Source organism: Corvus cornix, chromosome 5 (genome assembly GCF_000738735.6).
Source record: "Corvus cornix cornix isolate S_Up_H32 chromosome 5, ASM73873v5, whole genome shotgun sequence".
In the NCBI taxonomy this organism is placed as follows: Eukaryota; Metazoa; Chordata; class Aves; order Passeriformes; family Corvidae; genus Corvus; species Corvus cornix.
The window spans coordinates 37,297,747-37,314,329 of record NC_046335.1 but is presented as its reverse complement, the minus strand read 5'-3'; the positions used below and the strand labels follow the sequence as shown (position 1 = coordinate 37,314,329).

Below are 16,583 nucleotides of genomic sequence, written 5' to 3'. Positions count from 1 at the left end.
CAGTTTGGAAGGCAGAAAGACGACACTGGATTACATTGCTGCTTTCCTGCAGATAAACAGTTTATTCCCCTTTGTGACTGTCTAATGTATCCCTAAGAGCACTGAGTTCTGTATTTACAGAATGGATAAAGATCCATTTTTACTTTACATTTCATAGAAATATCTAAAAATTATTCAACTGACACTCCTTCAATGCCAAAATGATTGTAACAAATGAAAACAAAATGCTGTGAACACTTACAAAACAGACTGGATCTGAGGTTGCTCTGGGATCAGAGCAACATTTAACACAACATCTTTGTGATTTTAACTGGAATTTTCAAAGAAGCAACTTCTACAGGGTGCCCTAAAGCTCAGACCACAAAAAACTCCCAAAGAGCCCCTCCCACTCCCCCCTTCAAACTCAAAAAAAAACCCCACCAAAAAAACCCCACAGAAGTCTATCTTCATATTCAGAAAGTTAAATAAGCCAACATAGGAAGTTGTACACATCCCCAAACAACTACTCATATACCAATGGAATTGCAAGTCCTCTTCATTTTTGATTAGAAGTTCACACTAAAATGTGTTTCAAGGCAAATGCACTTTGTCTGATAACTGCACAGGAAATTAGAATTCCTGTCTGCTACCAATAGCTTTCACCCCAAATGGCTATCTTTTCCTTGAAAAAATTACAATTCAATCCATTTGCTAAAAAGACACAGTTTATGGCAAGAGAAAAACTGGGAAGGGTGAGAAAGGACACACTGAAAGAGCAGCAGAGACTGCTCATTCAATTTTATTTTCTTATCTTTTCTTACCTTTGCAAGTCTTGCCCTTTTAATGAGATCATTGAGCTTCCTCACAGCAGCCTTCTGTGGGAGACTCTGGATATCCTTGAAAAGATCCTGTGCCTCGGCTTCAAAGAGTCTTCGGTTGTCTGTGTTTCGGAGAGGATGGGCCCAGAAGGAGCCAATGTAGACCCGCAGGACCTCTGGCGTGTCAATCACCTTTCCCAAGGACCACATGAGTGCACCATAGACCCTCATCAGCTGCTGTGTGTCCACCTGGTCAGCCTTATTAAGCACCACTCGAATCTTGTCGTCCTGGCCCCGGAATGACTTAATAGCCTCTGAAAACTCATCAGATATATCCAGTTTATGGGCATCAAAAAGGAGGATGATTCGGTCGACCCTCTCAGCAAACCACTGGAGGACTTGGCAGAAGTCGTAGCCTGAAGGAAGAACACACTGTTACAGTCTTACCATTCAGAAACCTGAGTCTTGGAGAGGGTAGGGCTGGGGATAGAGAACAAGGGGATAATAGCCTCTATCTGGGGGCAAAGAGGAGATTGATCACTCAGACGACAGTATCTGTGGACACTGAGGTCAGGAAAACTGTATCCTGCATTTCCTTAGACCAGTCTCACTATTAACATCTTTTGTTTTTTATCACTGCCCTTTTTTCTGTCTCACATCCACATTTGCCTCTTCCCAGGAGTCTGGTTCCAGCACAGCACCCAAGCTAACCAGGACTGTGGGGCTCTGATCACAATCTCTCTTCATCACTGCTAATATTGGTCACTTCTGTAGCACTGCTTATCTGAATTAACAAGGAAAATGGTGCAGGTGCAGCATTCCAGTGCAATTCAACAACCAGAAATATTTGGATTTTAAAACCATTTTCAAACTCATCTCTCCTTATCTTGGAACACTTGCTGTTATTTCTGCCACAGCAGACTCAGAAGTACAATTTACAAGTAACGTGACTGCATTGCTGATGGTTTTGAGGACATGGCAGGTTACAGAACATGAGCAGTGACCTTTCTGATTGACTGAAACAAGCTTTATCATGTTCTGAAGGAAAGCCTATTCATAGCACCTGTCTAAATGCTTTTACAGGTTCAGATGCTACCTAATCCACACAACAAACAGTATCCAGGAACTCCTCATTCAGAAGTGACACATCTAATCCACAGAGTAACCACTGGCTTTGGGTTTGGCGTGGATGTGACTCATCTAGTATGAGTAAGGAACAGCAAAGCATGTACTGGAAGCTGATATCCCACCCCTCCTCTTCCTCTCAGAAACATCAGACCTGAAAGAGGGAGCAGTCACAATTCAAAGACTGGTATAAAGTAATACACACAGAATCAACAATTTAATATATCCCAGCAGCATATATTTAAATGCCAACAGCAAAGAAAGCTCAGTTACCACCACTAAGCCGTCCACAGTGTCTTTGATTATTTCTCAGCTGTGCAAGATAAATCTTTAAATCTCCAATCCTCCAAACAAGAAAACCCAATTAGATTACTCATACAAGAAACAAACACTTCATACACCTACTCCAGATACAAGCAAAAGACCCCTCACCACTCCTCATTCTCCCTAGCATCTTTTAACCAGTGTAAATAAAAGGGTGTAGGAGGGAACATTGTAAAGTTGCTTAGCTTTTCTTAATGCTGGTTCAGTCAAGTCATTACTCATTATACCTTCAAGTTGCTGGTCTTCAACAGGGAAGCCAAAAGCAAATCAGCTGGTTGTTTGCTTGCTTTTTTTTTTTTTTTTTTTTTTTTTTCTTTTCCAGTAGAACCTGACTGGTGCCAACATCAAGAAAAGCAGGCATACATGAATGTAACAAGAAAAACAACCCTCCAGATTTGTCATGGAGCATACTTGTGCATGTTTAGCAACATGGGAAATAACTCAGTCTTAAACCTTTTGTTTAAAAATTACAAATAGCATATGATACTAAATCCAGAAATTCTAGTTAAAAGTAAGAAAATATCCCCAATTACCTGCCTCCCTCCCCCCCCCAAAAAACAAAACCAGTCATAAAACGCCGCTAAAATTCCAGCAGAGACACATCAAACTGAAAGGAGGGGGTATGTTAAAAAGCTGATAATGCTGCTCTGAGGCTTTCATAAATTCTTTCCTGTGACCAGCTCCTGAAGGGCTGGATGTGAGATGCAATGTGAGGGGACAAGAAGGAAAGCTGCACAGAACATCTCTGGAAGAGAAGTCTTCTCACTTTACCCTAAAAATCTAATCAAAATCAGTATGAGTAATTTATAGAAATTTAGCAAGAAAGAAAGGGAGAAGTAAGATCTCCAATGTCATTTGCATGTCACAGCATAGTTGCAACAGGGCACTAATACTGAGCTACAAAACAGCCTGTTCTGATTTCATTCAAATAAAAGGAAATATGGTCAAAATTAAATAAAATTGCAAATTGAAGCAGGTTAAATTTTACTAAGTTTTTACACAAATGGCTATGTAAGAAGGTGACTTAAAAGTTGGGTTACATAAGCATGTAAGTTCCCACCACACATCTAGACTGTGAACTGAAAAAACAACTGTACAGCCAATAAGTGTATAATAAAATGACTTTCTTTTAAACATCCATTAAATATTAATGAAGCATTTGCTTTGAGATAGAAGTCTGCTTGTTGAAAATGGCTAAGAAAGACTTAAAAAATCTGAAAATATATTGATTTTAATGAAAATTTGTCATCAGAAGTGAACCTCATTTATCTACCGATTCAGCAGTTTTCCACTACAGTGTATCTGAACTACAGAGAAGTAACATATGGTTAAGTATTTCCATACAGGTGTACGGATCAGGCCTTTCCAAGTTGAGCAGTACTAGGTCAACACTGATCAGATTGGAAAACTTGACCAAAAACGGTTTGGTGCTGATATTTCTCAGCCTCTGTTTGCTCTAACTGCTATTTTTTCAAAACTTTTCAAATGTTTGTTCCCAATGACTGATGCCAACAACCATATCCAGAGAGAAGACCTCTGTGTCACCAGGTGCAACACCTACCTGCAAATGTATATCAGAAAGTCACGAGTCACCCTTGTACCCAGCTAAGGGACACTGCAGCACTACAGAGCTCTTGATTTTGTCCCAGGCTGTGGGCAGGGAGTGAGCTGGTGCCTCTGGCAGAGGTGTAACTGTTGGGCACCAGTAATGGGCTGAGCAGAGACCACAGAGGAGAACAAACTGAAACAGTGCAGAAGAGATGAAAAAGTTGGACAAGAAACTGCTCATGGTTACCAGCCTTGGAAACACTGAACATGAGCTATCATGTGTCAGCAGCACAGAGCAAAGCATCAGCCCTGTGCCTGGCAGCCACCAGCCATACTCAAAGACACAGCCTGCAGTCGTACAGTATGAGCACTGGCCAGTGGTCTGTGCCAGTCAGTGACACAGACTTAAACAAATGGTAGTCTTTCCCTGTGGGCCCAAGGAAAATAATTTCTGACTTGCCCTAATATCTTCCAAAGCTTTTGCAATTCTGAAAACAATTAGGGAGGCTTGATGGGCTCCACCCATCCTCTTTTAGCACAGACAGGCAGAGTGCCCAGTTCTTACACCCCTGGGGCTGATGACACTGGCACAGCAGCAGAGAGGTACCTCTCAGGTGAGTGCTGCAATGAGGAGCCTCTAGGCTCAGGGAACAGCACCCACTTAAAAGGTCAATCAGGTGTGTGCAGGGTGCTGGAGCACTCCCACCTGCCACTGTTGTCTTAGCACCACACAACCAAGGCTGCAACACAACCTGGACATGAACGAGTGCAGCCTTTCTTCCCTGCCTAATCTGGTGTTCTTCTAATGCCACAAATGAGCTTCTAAACATCCTACTCTTTCAAACAGAGCTCAGTCACATACAGAAAGATGCACCTTCTGCTATCAGGAGTGCAAGTTTCCAGTTCTATTAATGAAAGCCTCTCTCACTCCAGCACTCTTGGATAACAATCTTAATACACTCCTTTTGGTGGACTAATAAGGAGAATGTACAATATCTCACTGCAAGGGAAAGCCTGGCACAAGGCTGCAAATATATACCACTTTACTTAATCCATAACTACATTTTTACAAGCAAATTGAACTGAGAAAATGAACTGTATTTAAGTAACTCCAGTTTTAAACAATGCAAATTAACTAATATCCATTTTCCCCAGAACTCTTTCCCCATACTTTTTGAAACACTTGCTTTCACACCACTCAATCATAAACCAAACACCCCCTCCCCACATCCTGCCAGACACTCATTTTTCCTTCCAAATATTGCAGACCACACAGACATTGCTGTCTGCCAAGGGCGCTGTGAACATCACCAGTGATGCTGGAGAAGTGGCACAGGGACAGGCATTGTCTGGCCAGGGGACAATGCTGGCACATGTCTGTACATTCTCCTCCAGCCACTTACACAGACCCCGAACTGACAGGCGGGAAGCTTCTGGCACATCCTCCTGCCGACAACAGGAGCGGGAAAGGTGTGTCTTGAGACATCTCTGAATGTCGCACTCTGTGTATATTTTTGACCCTTCAAGCAATCAGCTCCTTCATCTGTGACCTGGATGCTTTCCAGAGCTAAAAATAGAGCATGCTGGGAAATGGTGCATGTTCTCTAATTTTATATAGTCCCTTTATGGTTTTCCTGTGTGTTAAAATGAGAGTTAACATTTGAGTCCTCTCATGGTCTCAGAAGGCTTCAATTTACTCCTAGTGATACCTGTCAAATTTGAATATTATACAGATGTTACATTCATTCATAGGTAAATTATTAAGCAGTAGCTAGTGAGAAGATGGGAAAAAACACCAACAACAAAGAGACAAGGTCTTACACCAGGGCCCTGTAATGTTATTCTTCCATCAAACATTTTTAAATAAGAAAAGCTGCAGCTTACCAATGTTAAACACAAGCTAAACTTTTAGAAAGCAGAACCCTCTCTGACAGAGACACATTTAGGAACAGCAGAAAATACCTTGTACGATCCTGCTTACATTTGCACACAATAATTCAGAAAGCCAACAAAGCAACTCTGCAAAAGGTGCTAAATTAGACTTCTAGCATAAATATGTTTAAGTCAGAGTGACCCTTTCAGGAAGCGGGTCAGATAAACCTTGCTGTGTGCAGCATCACAGGACAAGTCAAGTTTGTGCTCCACAAAACCACCTATATACAAATGCATAAGCAGCCCAAAAGCCATTTACAGGAAATGTATCTGACTATGCAATATTTCAGCCAAAGGTAGTGTAGTATTTCCTAATCATGATAGTGTGGAATAGGTGCATGCAATAAATCCATAGTCATTGTAGATAATTTCATGTATGCTGATACCTAAGTATATGAAACCTTTATTTAACCAGCCCTGAAAGCCTGGAACACTGAGAGAATAGTGTTCTAAAGCCAACTCCCAAAACCTCATATTTGGTACAACCACACTGATTAAACCCAACAGCATACAGGAGAATCACACTTTGATAAAAGAATTACAACAGGTGACACATTCAAGACAATCTTTAACACAGAAAAAAATTTCATGAAATGCAATCTAATCAAGTTAAAGCCCATGAAACAGGTAAGAGTCTGAGGTTATCACTGAGCCATGTGAAATTAGGTGAAAGTCTATCATATCAAAGGGCAGGCCAGCAAGGCTGTAACAATTGATAAGGCACATAACATCAAGACAAGGAGTTTCTGAACAATAAGGGAGCAAGAGCCACGTTTTGTTAAACCACAGGAGCAATTCTAGATGGTAGTGAAGAGTCATGGTCCTTCAGGCAACACAGGACTACCACTGAAACATAACCTGGCGAGAAACACAACTCTGTCTTGCACTTGGAAGTCTGAGACCTCCACAGCATTCCCTAATGGTATTGAATTGGTTACACAATTGCTCACTTTTTCAGTGGCATATTAATATTATATTCTAGTTTTCTGCCTATTTCATGTTCCCTTCCACACTGTTACAAACGTGGCAACAGATACTTGAATGCTGCCAAACATAATTTTCTCTTGATTTAACAAGCAAAGAAGGGGTAAGATGCCTAGTTTTAACTTGAGGAGGAAAAAAGGAGCTGGAATCTGCAATGGAGAAGCAGACCACTGCTCATTTTATCAGACTGTGAAAACTGGGACCTAAATATTTTGTGGGCATTTTATGAAAAGATTTTTTCAGGACTAAAAATCATTAGTTATACACTCATTTTTTTCTGTCTAAAATATGAGTGCCAACAGGCAGTATTTGTTTTATTTCTGGTTTCACAACATTCCAGCCTTTGCTTGTAGAGACATAGAGCTCTCATGCTGCTCATCTCTACTATTTCACCAACACATCACATAAAGGAAAGTCCAGCACTCTGCCCATGATGAATGCTTTACATGACTATGAGTAATAAAGAGGACAAAACATCACTGAACAAAGAATCCAGAAGCATCTGGTAGACCAGTCTACTAAGTAAGCATAATTTAGATTACAGTCCTAAGAAGTTAGTCCCTTATTCTGTCAGTTTATTGTAAAGCCAAGACTATCATTGCATAGCTGCCACATATTGTGCTTGTACCAGGACTTCCTCAAAAAATCCCAGGTGTGATATGTTAAAGAATTGTTTATTTCCTCTGACAGAGGCATGAAACACAAGTTTCCACTTCTTAAGCAAAGGTCTGAAAACAGAGGGCAGCATAAGCCACACCCTGCATCACCACCATTTACAACTCCACAGAAAAGTGACATGCACTTAAATACAGTTGGAGACTGCAAGGAAGAAAGTTGTTTACATTATACTGCTCTGTTTAAATAGTTTCTCAAGACAGGCTAATGTTTAAAACAGCTTATAAACAGTGTTCAGGTCTCTGCAGAATTTTCATAGTATTAATATTCTCATTCGCTTCCCTCCTTCTACCATTTGACTTCCTCTTTTGACTGAATTACATTATGGCATGACTGAACAACCTTAAGAAACAACTCTAGCAGCTGTGCCCAAAATAAACCCACCTCATTTATAGCCCCACCCCCGAATTTTTTAGACATGACCAACCTATAACTACTATGAAACATTTCTTCATTCATGAACTTCAATGGTATATATAAGAGTCATTATTACTCACAGAAAGCAATTTAAATGATGAAAATAAGGCTTTTTCTCAGGAGTGACCAAGCACTAATTAATAAAAACAAACCATGAAATTGTAGACATTTGCAGCCACAGCACCAGGATGACAGAAATACCAACTCCCACCAGCTTTCAAGAGAAAAAATTCCAAACCCTAAATCCGGCCATAAAATATGGGTTGTACAGGGCTTGCAGTAAGAAAGTGTGGGACAGACCACCACACAGTATCACTAAAACAGGCTCCCTAAAGATTAGGATACTAATTTGTCCAGTAGAGCAGAAAAAATTTAGTAAGCTTGGTTATTGTAAAGCTCTGCAACTCACCTCTGCTGATGCGTTGCTTCTCTCCAGAGAGAATGCCAGGGCTGTCAATGATACTGATGCTCTTCAGGACCTCATTTGGTAGCTGAGAACACATGAACCTGCAGGAAAGGAGGGAAAAACCCATTCAAAATAGCTCTTGCTCACATACAGATTGTCGCTTGAGCGCTCCCCATTATATACCTGATTTTAGAAAGACTCAAGTGAGATTCAAAAAAGTTGCTGAATCCTGACAAACCTCTATGTTTGGCAACCATACACGTTTAAAAAAAAATAAAAAGAGAGTGTGTCAAAAAAGAAAACACAGGGAAACATTGTAAAACTCTATGTCTAAGTGCTGATAAGACTCTGAATTTTACAAGAGCTGACAACTTGGGCCTTAAATGCAACATTAAAAAGACTCCATCAAACCAGCATTTTGCTAGGACCAAAATAAGTACACACAAGAGAAAATTCTTCATGTATTCCAGCTTATGCCCAAACTCAAAGACTGAAAAGGGGAGCATGCAGAAAGCCATACTGACAATATGTTTATGTTCCAGTCCCTGCCATATCTCCCCCTTGCCTGATCCAGCAGTGTTTGAGTGCTTCCTACTCCCTAACCCACCACCCTCCTCAGCTGGGGCACCAGTGAAAAACACCAGTATTTCTCCCACAAACCCAGCCAAAACTATCACGCTGCCGGAATCAGGAGCTCAAATTATCAAATTACACACATTATGCTCTAAACAATAACCTCCTGCCTCTGCAACAGGAGACAAGTTCAATGGTGGTATTATGGAAAAATAAATAATTCACGAGGACTCAGAGCTGTGCAGAACACTTGGTGTGTTACATGCAAGCTACTCTGATGCTTCTGGGATAGTTCATGACTGAAGAACTTCACTGCCCTTCATCATAACCTGCCTTTAAGAGACTTGCATAAGAGTTTAATCTTCTTATCAGGGAGCAGCTGAAGATACTAATGAGCACAGAGAGTAACCCACCCTCCTCCTGCAAGGCCACCCCACACAGGGTTAAGCTGCAGCCTCAGGCTCTAAGATGGGGCTGCCCTACATCAACCTATGGGTTCACAAAGCACACTTCCTTAAAACACAGGATATCACAGCAAATTGTAGCTGTGACAAGGTCAAACAAGACCTTTAAGGCCAAAGATGATCTGAGTGAGGAAGAGTTCAGCCAGTCAAACATCAGATAAAAAATGCAAACTATATCAAAATCTAGATGATATTTTATACAATATAAATTATTCAAAGGAAATTGGGATGAAAAGAAGTCCTAACACCTCACTTCACCTTGTTCTTCAAGAGACCTTGTAGCAATGAGCCTTTAACAAAAGCACACAGTGTCCCTTCTTGGATGAAACAGAAATGGCAGCATCATCTATGCCTCTCTCTGAAACCCAAGAGGGCATAAGGAAACAGCAGCCACCTAAGCCTGATAGAATCTTAGGGTATGTAAAACATAATGTAAAATGTTTGTTTTAGTGGGACACCAGCTATAGAAAATACCTCATACCTTAAGGAAATTCTTCCATTAGGGCTAATTTCCTACTAGCTTGAGAAATACTTTTGAAAGAGCAGTGAGGTACTCTTTGAGAAAATTACATTATTTGAACTTGCCAAAACCTAAAGGCAGTGCTATATCAAAGCAAACACATTATGTGGAAGCATAGTGGATGTGCATAAGTGACAAAGAAAATACATTTAATCACATGAACTGTTACAAAAATATGTACATCACTAGTATGTACAGCATGAAGATGCCTTCATAAATTTAGAAGTGTGAAGACTAAATTTTCATGTATATTTTTCCTTATCACTCTCATTCAACCTTAGAAAGCCCAGTGCTTGTTCAGTATCACCAAGATGTTTCTAGACCTATCTTATGGGAAGAAAGGCACTGTTATGCCAGCAGAACAATACAGCAGTGTCGTGACGCAGGCACCACCCAAACTGGGACAGCTGGAAAAGACCATGCAAGAAAATAGAGAACTACAGGCCTAGAAATGTAGACACTGCCATCTTTGCAGAGTCATTAGTGGCAATGGAGGGAAAAAAGTACATGGTAAACACATGCGAAATAGAAGCATGAACTCAGAATTAACTGGCTGTTAACTTTTAGAGTATGCCTTTAAGACAAAGCTGACAGATGGGTTAAAAATCTTACCTCAAACTAATATTTCAGACAACTTAAAACTGTAATGATAGTGGTATTTAAATATCTCTTTTCAACACTGAGACTTATTTCTTAACATCTCACTTCATGCAGGTCATGACAGTGCTGCATCATAAAAACCAGAACTATATACTATCCACCCAAATGACAAACAGACTTAAACCAAAAAAAAAGTGTTACAAAAACAGTTGTATGAATGAGATGACTGTAATTGCTTATGACACATGAGAATAGACCAGGACCATGCATTTTTTCTCAGTAGCACTAATTCATTTACATGCTTTTCTGGTATAATGCAATATTCTTCCCTCACCAACACCCATGGGCACACTAGGTCCTGTCTCCCTTCCCTTTCCTCCCCAACTTCTTTTAAAAGTATACAGTAGAAATAAGAGACTGCTAGAGGAACATCCCTCACAAGCACTGAGATAAAGGGGGCAATCAGAAAGGGTCATGGAAAAAGACAAAAGCAAGGTAACATCAATAAATTAATGCAGCTAATTACTAAGTACAAGCCTTGATTGTGATACCATGTTCTTGTTTGTTTCATTTTTTCCATTACCTCAGTCCCTGTTTCCTGTCATTTGGATTGTTACACTTGAATGAAAAGGGCACTCAACTTAATCATCTAAGTGTTCATAGTCTTAAGTTCCTCCACAAAACAAAACACTAGGATTGGGAAGCCACTTAAAAAATAAGGGGGGGACAGAATGGGGCCAGGGGTGGGGGGAAGTAGAGAAAAGTCTATTAAGGCAGGAGTGAAAAATGTAGTATCAAATAAAAAGAAAAGTCAGTATGGCAAATGAGAGAAGGCGAAGTAAAATATGTAGTATGATTACAGGTAACCTAGTAGGAACTCAAAGATACTGAAGCCTAAGACAATTTCATCTAATTGAAGTCATAAAGAGAAAGGAGTTGGTAAGTTTTGAAAAATGCTCGGGAAAGATTCAGCAGAGATCTAGGTACTTATCAACTAAAGAGTGAGAGTGACTGTTGGGGAAGATAAGGGTGCTCACAGCACTTCAACATAGCCATATCACAGTCACCAAAAGAACTGGAATAATTTAGTCAGTTACTTTGAAAGTACATCTCTTTAGCCACCCAATAATCTTGTTTTCATAATAGTCACACAACTAGTTAGATGATTCAGGCAAAAAATTACATCACCACTCATCCTAATACGTATCATTGCAATGATCTGTGCAAATATTTGAATATTAAGCAAAATACAATTTACAGTATATTAATTTTTTGTAGACAGAGCACAATGGTGAGGAAAGGGAGAAACAGAATAGTGATCTGGAAGACAGAACTTAGCCAATAATCTCAAAACTGTTATTTAAAAGGGACTTGACTACAGCTTCCCAGAGCACATATTCTTATCTCTGCAAAGCGATAGCCAAGCCAACTGTAAGCAGCTAAAAACTTTCTCCTTTGAATAAGCACAGCAAGAGATAAAACTGTACATGATGAACTTCTCACACGCATGCCAGTATTTATCGGCCAAACAGGAAAGTTTATTGTTAAAAAGAACCAATTTAGATTAATTGGCTTGCAAATTGAGGCCTCCATGTCAAGCTACCATCAAATACAGGAAGAAAACAAGGTGATTGCTCGGACAATAAGAACAGAGTTATTAGTAACTAACTCTCAACTGGAAATATTTAGCATGCTACTCAAGTTTCCTATGAAAATATTCACAGCCCCTGAAACAACTCTTCCCTTTTTGCAAATACACAGCAGAAGCTAACACTATCTCCCTGGTCTATGGAACTACTTGAACACCAGGCAGTCGATATTAAACACTTAACAGCTGGAGTTTTTATTTTATCCATGGGGCACATTTAAATCTTTTCCATTCTTGTAGGTCTTTTTACATATCCCAACAATTCACAATTTTAAACAGCTATACCAAGACATCCAGTGAAATCAGTGGAAAGGAACAAGACAGCATCAAAGGAAAAATATTTGCTTGCCTTTTTTTTTTTTTTTTTGAATGGTAGTTTTTAATAATAGTACTAACCTCTCAGTTTTATTGAGCAGAATTTTTGCATAAATTGATCCTGAACTGTTCCATCCGGCATAATGCCTCACAAACAAGTAGCCCAGTGGATCATTTCTACAGTTTTCTGTGAACTGGTTTTAACAACTATTTTCTATTCAGGTAACTGAATATCTCTATCCTAATGCCACCCTACCTAGTAGTGCCTTTTTTTATTTAAAAAGAACCACCACCACTCCTGCTTCTGTTTGAATATTTATTCCATGCTGTTCAAAACAAAACATGCCAGAATTTAAACTGAATCATCAGAAGACAGAAAGCAAGATGATCTCACCTGTTCAGGAAAGCATTTCCAAAGCGGCCGAGTTTCCGGAATGGCTTCTTAGGATCAACAACCAGGGCATTTCCAGGAACGTTTCCTTCTGTTTCTCCATACATCACAGCAATAAAGGAATCTGTGGTAGGCTCTGGACCAATCCGCATGCCTGGAAAGTCTTGCTCGAGCAGGTATCTAGACGTGGAGAATACATAAATGTATTTATACATAATAACTATATTTATACATAAATACTCCAAAAGAATGAATGATTGGGATCCATGGCAAAAGCAAATACCTATAATTTGCTTGAAAATTCCCAAGGATAAGCACATTCTATAAGAAGATTACATTTTCCTGCATTTCATTATTTCTGTTAACTGGGGAAGAAGGAAGAGAACTGCATTCGTTTTTCACAACATCTAGGTAAAAGGATAAAGTAAATCCCTTCACAAAGACAGTGTGGAAAGCACTCCCTCAAATGCCTCAACCATTTAAGTGGATGCTTCTGTCAATGATCCAAGTGCTGTAGGTTACACTACAAGACATGGCTGCTTTTCTGAGTGTTTTCAAGCCTATACCAGTGCTGCTGGTACAAGAAGGGAATGGTCTGAAACTGCATGTGAGCAGATCCAATCGGCTGACAGATCTAACCCTTTAATAACTTGGTATGATCGCACGAACTTTAACTCATCCTACCAGAGGCAGAGAGAGCTGTTATGAGACAGTAAAGTTACAGCTGTTTGGGAAATTTTTATTTTCTTTTGACCTGCATATCAAAAAGTAATTGTTAACTAAGTCAGATCTGCAGAACTTTAGGCCTAACAGTAAAGACCTTCCAAAAGGCATCAAGTCAGGTAGTGCTATGCCACCAGAAACCATCTTGCACCTCCCTTTGAGTAGTCTACTGACAGAAGACACAGACAGCACATACTCAGTGGACCAAGCCTTGACTTTCCAGACAACAAGGTTTGAAATTAATTAAGTGCATATTTAAGTATTAAAACAATGGAACCAGGGCATTTATTTACATAAAAAGCCTGTCTGCATCCCTTCATGGATGACAAGTGCGAAGTAAAAGCAGCCCCTAGTCCTTCGAGCAAGCCACATTCTAGGACAACTGGCACTGTTCAGAGAGACACAGACAACCCTGCTTAACTTTAAAGCATGAGTGTTATTGTCTTCAGTCACAACAGCACCATCTTGGCACTCAAGACTAAAACAATGTCACCCTGCAGTTCTTAAAAAAAAAACCACCACAATTTTAATCAACTACAATTTAAGTATTTACATAATCAAAACTGGATTTACATAAGAATTCTTCTTCAGGCACAGGTGGTGGTCCTACATACAACTACAGCACGTAACTACAGTTACGTTTTAGTGCATCTATATTAATGCTGCTCTTTTAATAAAGTTTTATTCTGGACTTAATCCAACAGTGCTATGCTTATTCAGCTATAATTTCCTAAATCAATACTGATTTGAGAGGACTTCCTGGCTGCTTTTGCTGCAAAAAACATTTTACATAGTACCTATACTTGTGAACAATCTCTGTCTTTAAATAAAGTATCCAAGCATTCACAAACTTCATAGATCAGTGCACAGAAGCTGATTTTAAGGAACTAAATATATATTACATATTTTAAAGACTGTTTTCCACTAGTCTTAGCAAACTGGCTCCAACTAGCTCAACCTATGACCAGGGAGCATGGAACAGTTATTTACATGAGATTTCCTGCAGATTTCTGCTTCCAAAAAAAAGAAATTTAGAAAATGCCAATATTAAAACTTGTGAGGAAGGAGGAACATAAGAACAATCATGCCAGAACATGCCAATCTGTTTTATCTCTAGAATAAGCTGCAGCTAATACACAGTAACAGGGAAATAAAACTGACCCCTCTCCAAAAGCAAATGAAAGAACACTCAAACCTCTCTGCCCACGCAGATCTGTAAAATTCAGCAGATCCCTCACTGTACAAACTAGATCACGTAATGAAATGAAGACAAAACTCCTTTAATTGCTCACCAGTTGAAACTCTCATGGAAATCCGGGACTTTCAAGTGTTGCGGCAAACAGCGGAACACTTGAAACACGAAAGTGTGTTCCTGCCTCTTCACAGAACATCATTGCAGACCAGGGTTCTCTAAAACAGGATGCCAAGGCTAACTCACAAGAGCCACTAAAATTTTCCAGATTGGAGTTACCCATGGCTTTGATTTTTGAAAGATCGATTACACTTTCGTCTTTTAAAAAAAGGTTTTTAACCTGCCATGATAAAATGTTCTACTTCAAACATTGCTTTTTCTCATTGTCCTTCTTTTAAAAGGGATCTCTAAGAACTCATAAATAAGCTCTTCTCTTGACACAAATTCTCATTCCCAGGCTTCTGCTGACAGAAGCAGCAACTCATAAGGTGACAGACAACACATACAAGATGGTGCAAGAGCAGCAGTAAAGGAACATATATTGAATCAAATGGCCAGGAGTGAAGTCCCACATCCCAGGTCAAGGAAAACTACATTGTGGGATCTGAATACAGGAGCAGACACCTCCAGGGTAACAGGATAATTGCCATCTATCATAAGCTCATAAATCATGGCATGAATAAGGACATTCAGTTTTTTAGATGCCTAAAAAAGTAATTTCATGGCCTGCTCATGAATTTGCTGCACATGTAACACTTGCAAAATTAAAGAGTTACAAGTACAGAGTACTTTCAGGATTTCCAACATCTCTATTTGCTGCTCTGATAGCGCAAATTCAGATTAGCTGTTTATTGAAATGACTAAACCAGAATACAGCGCTACTGAACTGCAATGATACTTCCAAGTTAATGTCATAATGTCATGTTAAAAACCAGGCTTTTACAGCGATAACAAACCAGGAAGGCAAGACCTCCTTCCAATACCAAGCCCCACCCAACAGTCACAATGCTCTGCCTGGTACAACTATTCAACAGACACACCAATCGCTTTGCAACAAAGGTATTTTCCATTAAGATTGGCTCACAGTTGCACATCAAGAATTAGTACAGACTAAAATAAACTTGTTCTTGAGCACTGGCTGTGCTCAAGTGTGATGGGTTTGGCTGGGACAATAACTACTATATGGCTGTGTTTTGGATCTGTGCTGAAAAGTGTTTGCAATACAGGGATGTCCTCATTACTGCTGAGCAGCACTTAGGCAGAATCAAGGCCTTTTCTGCTTCTCACCCCACCCCACCAGCAAGTGGCTGGGGGTGAACAAAGAGTTAAGATGGGACACAGCTGATCCCAACTGACCCAAGGGATATCCTGTACCATATGGCAACGTGCTTAGTATATAAAGCTAGGGGAAGAAGGAAGACGGAGACGCTTGGAGTGATAGCATTTTCTCTTTCCAAGTCACTCATATGTATGACAGAGCCCTGCTTTCCTGGGAATACCTGAACACCTGCCTGCCCATGGAAAGGAGTGAATGAATTCCTTGCTTTGCCTTGCTTGTGATGCTTTTGCTGTACCTACTAAACCGTCCTTATCTCAAGCCATGAGTTTTCTCACTTCTACCATTCTGATTCTCTCCCCCATGTCACTGTGCAGGGTGTGAGTGGCTGTGTGGCGCTTGGTTGCAAGCTGGAGTTGTGGGGTGAGCTAAGCCTCAACACACTCCTCAGCATGAATAAACAGTTTTACTTACCCACACAAAAAGTAAGAGCAGTCTTCTGTAAATTGAAAAGCTGCCAATGTTTCTGTACCAAATGCTACATTAGCACAGGAAAATACCTGGATTTTCAGCATCAGCAACTACATGCTCTTCTCAGGAATTTTCAGCATAGAAGGAGTTCAAAAAGGTTCACAGGAAGAATGCTTAAAAATAGCCAATGCCCCAAAGACAG

General features: G+C 39.9%; 1 protein-coding gene across 1 annotated transcript in view; it reads right to left on the bottom strand.

Moving 5' to 3' along the window:
* The window catches only part of EHD4 (EH domain containing 4), a 30,134-nt gene that overhangs the window by 9,209 nt on the left and 4,342 nt on the right, over positions 1–16,583 (bottom strand). The window contains exons 2-4 of the mRNA XM_039552206.1: positions 12,723–12,899; positions 8,212–8,309; positions 801–1,213 (exon numbers count right to left, since the gene is read on the bottom strand). Coding sequence (XP_039408140.1) covers positions 801–1,213; positions 8,212–8,309; positions 12,723–12,899 — 688 coding nt within the window. The remainder of the gene's footprint in view (positions 1–800; positions 1,214–8,211; positions 8,310–12,722; positions 12,900–16,583) is intronic.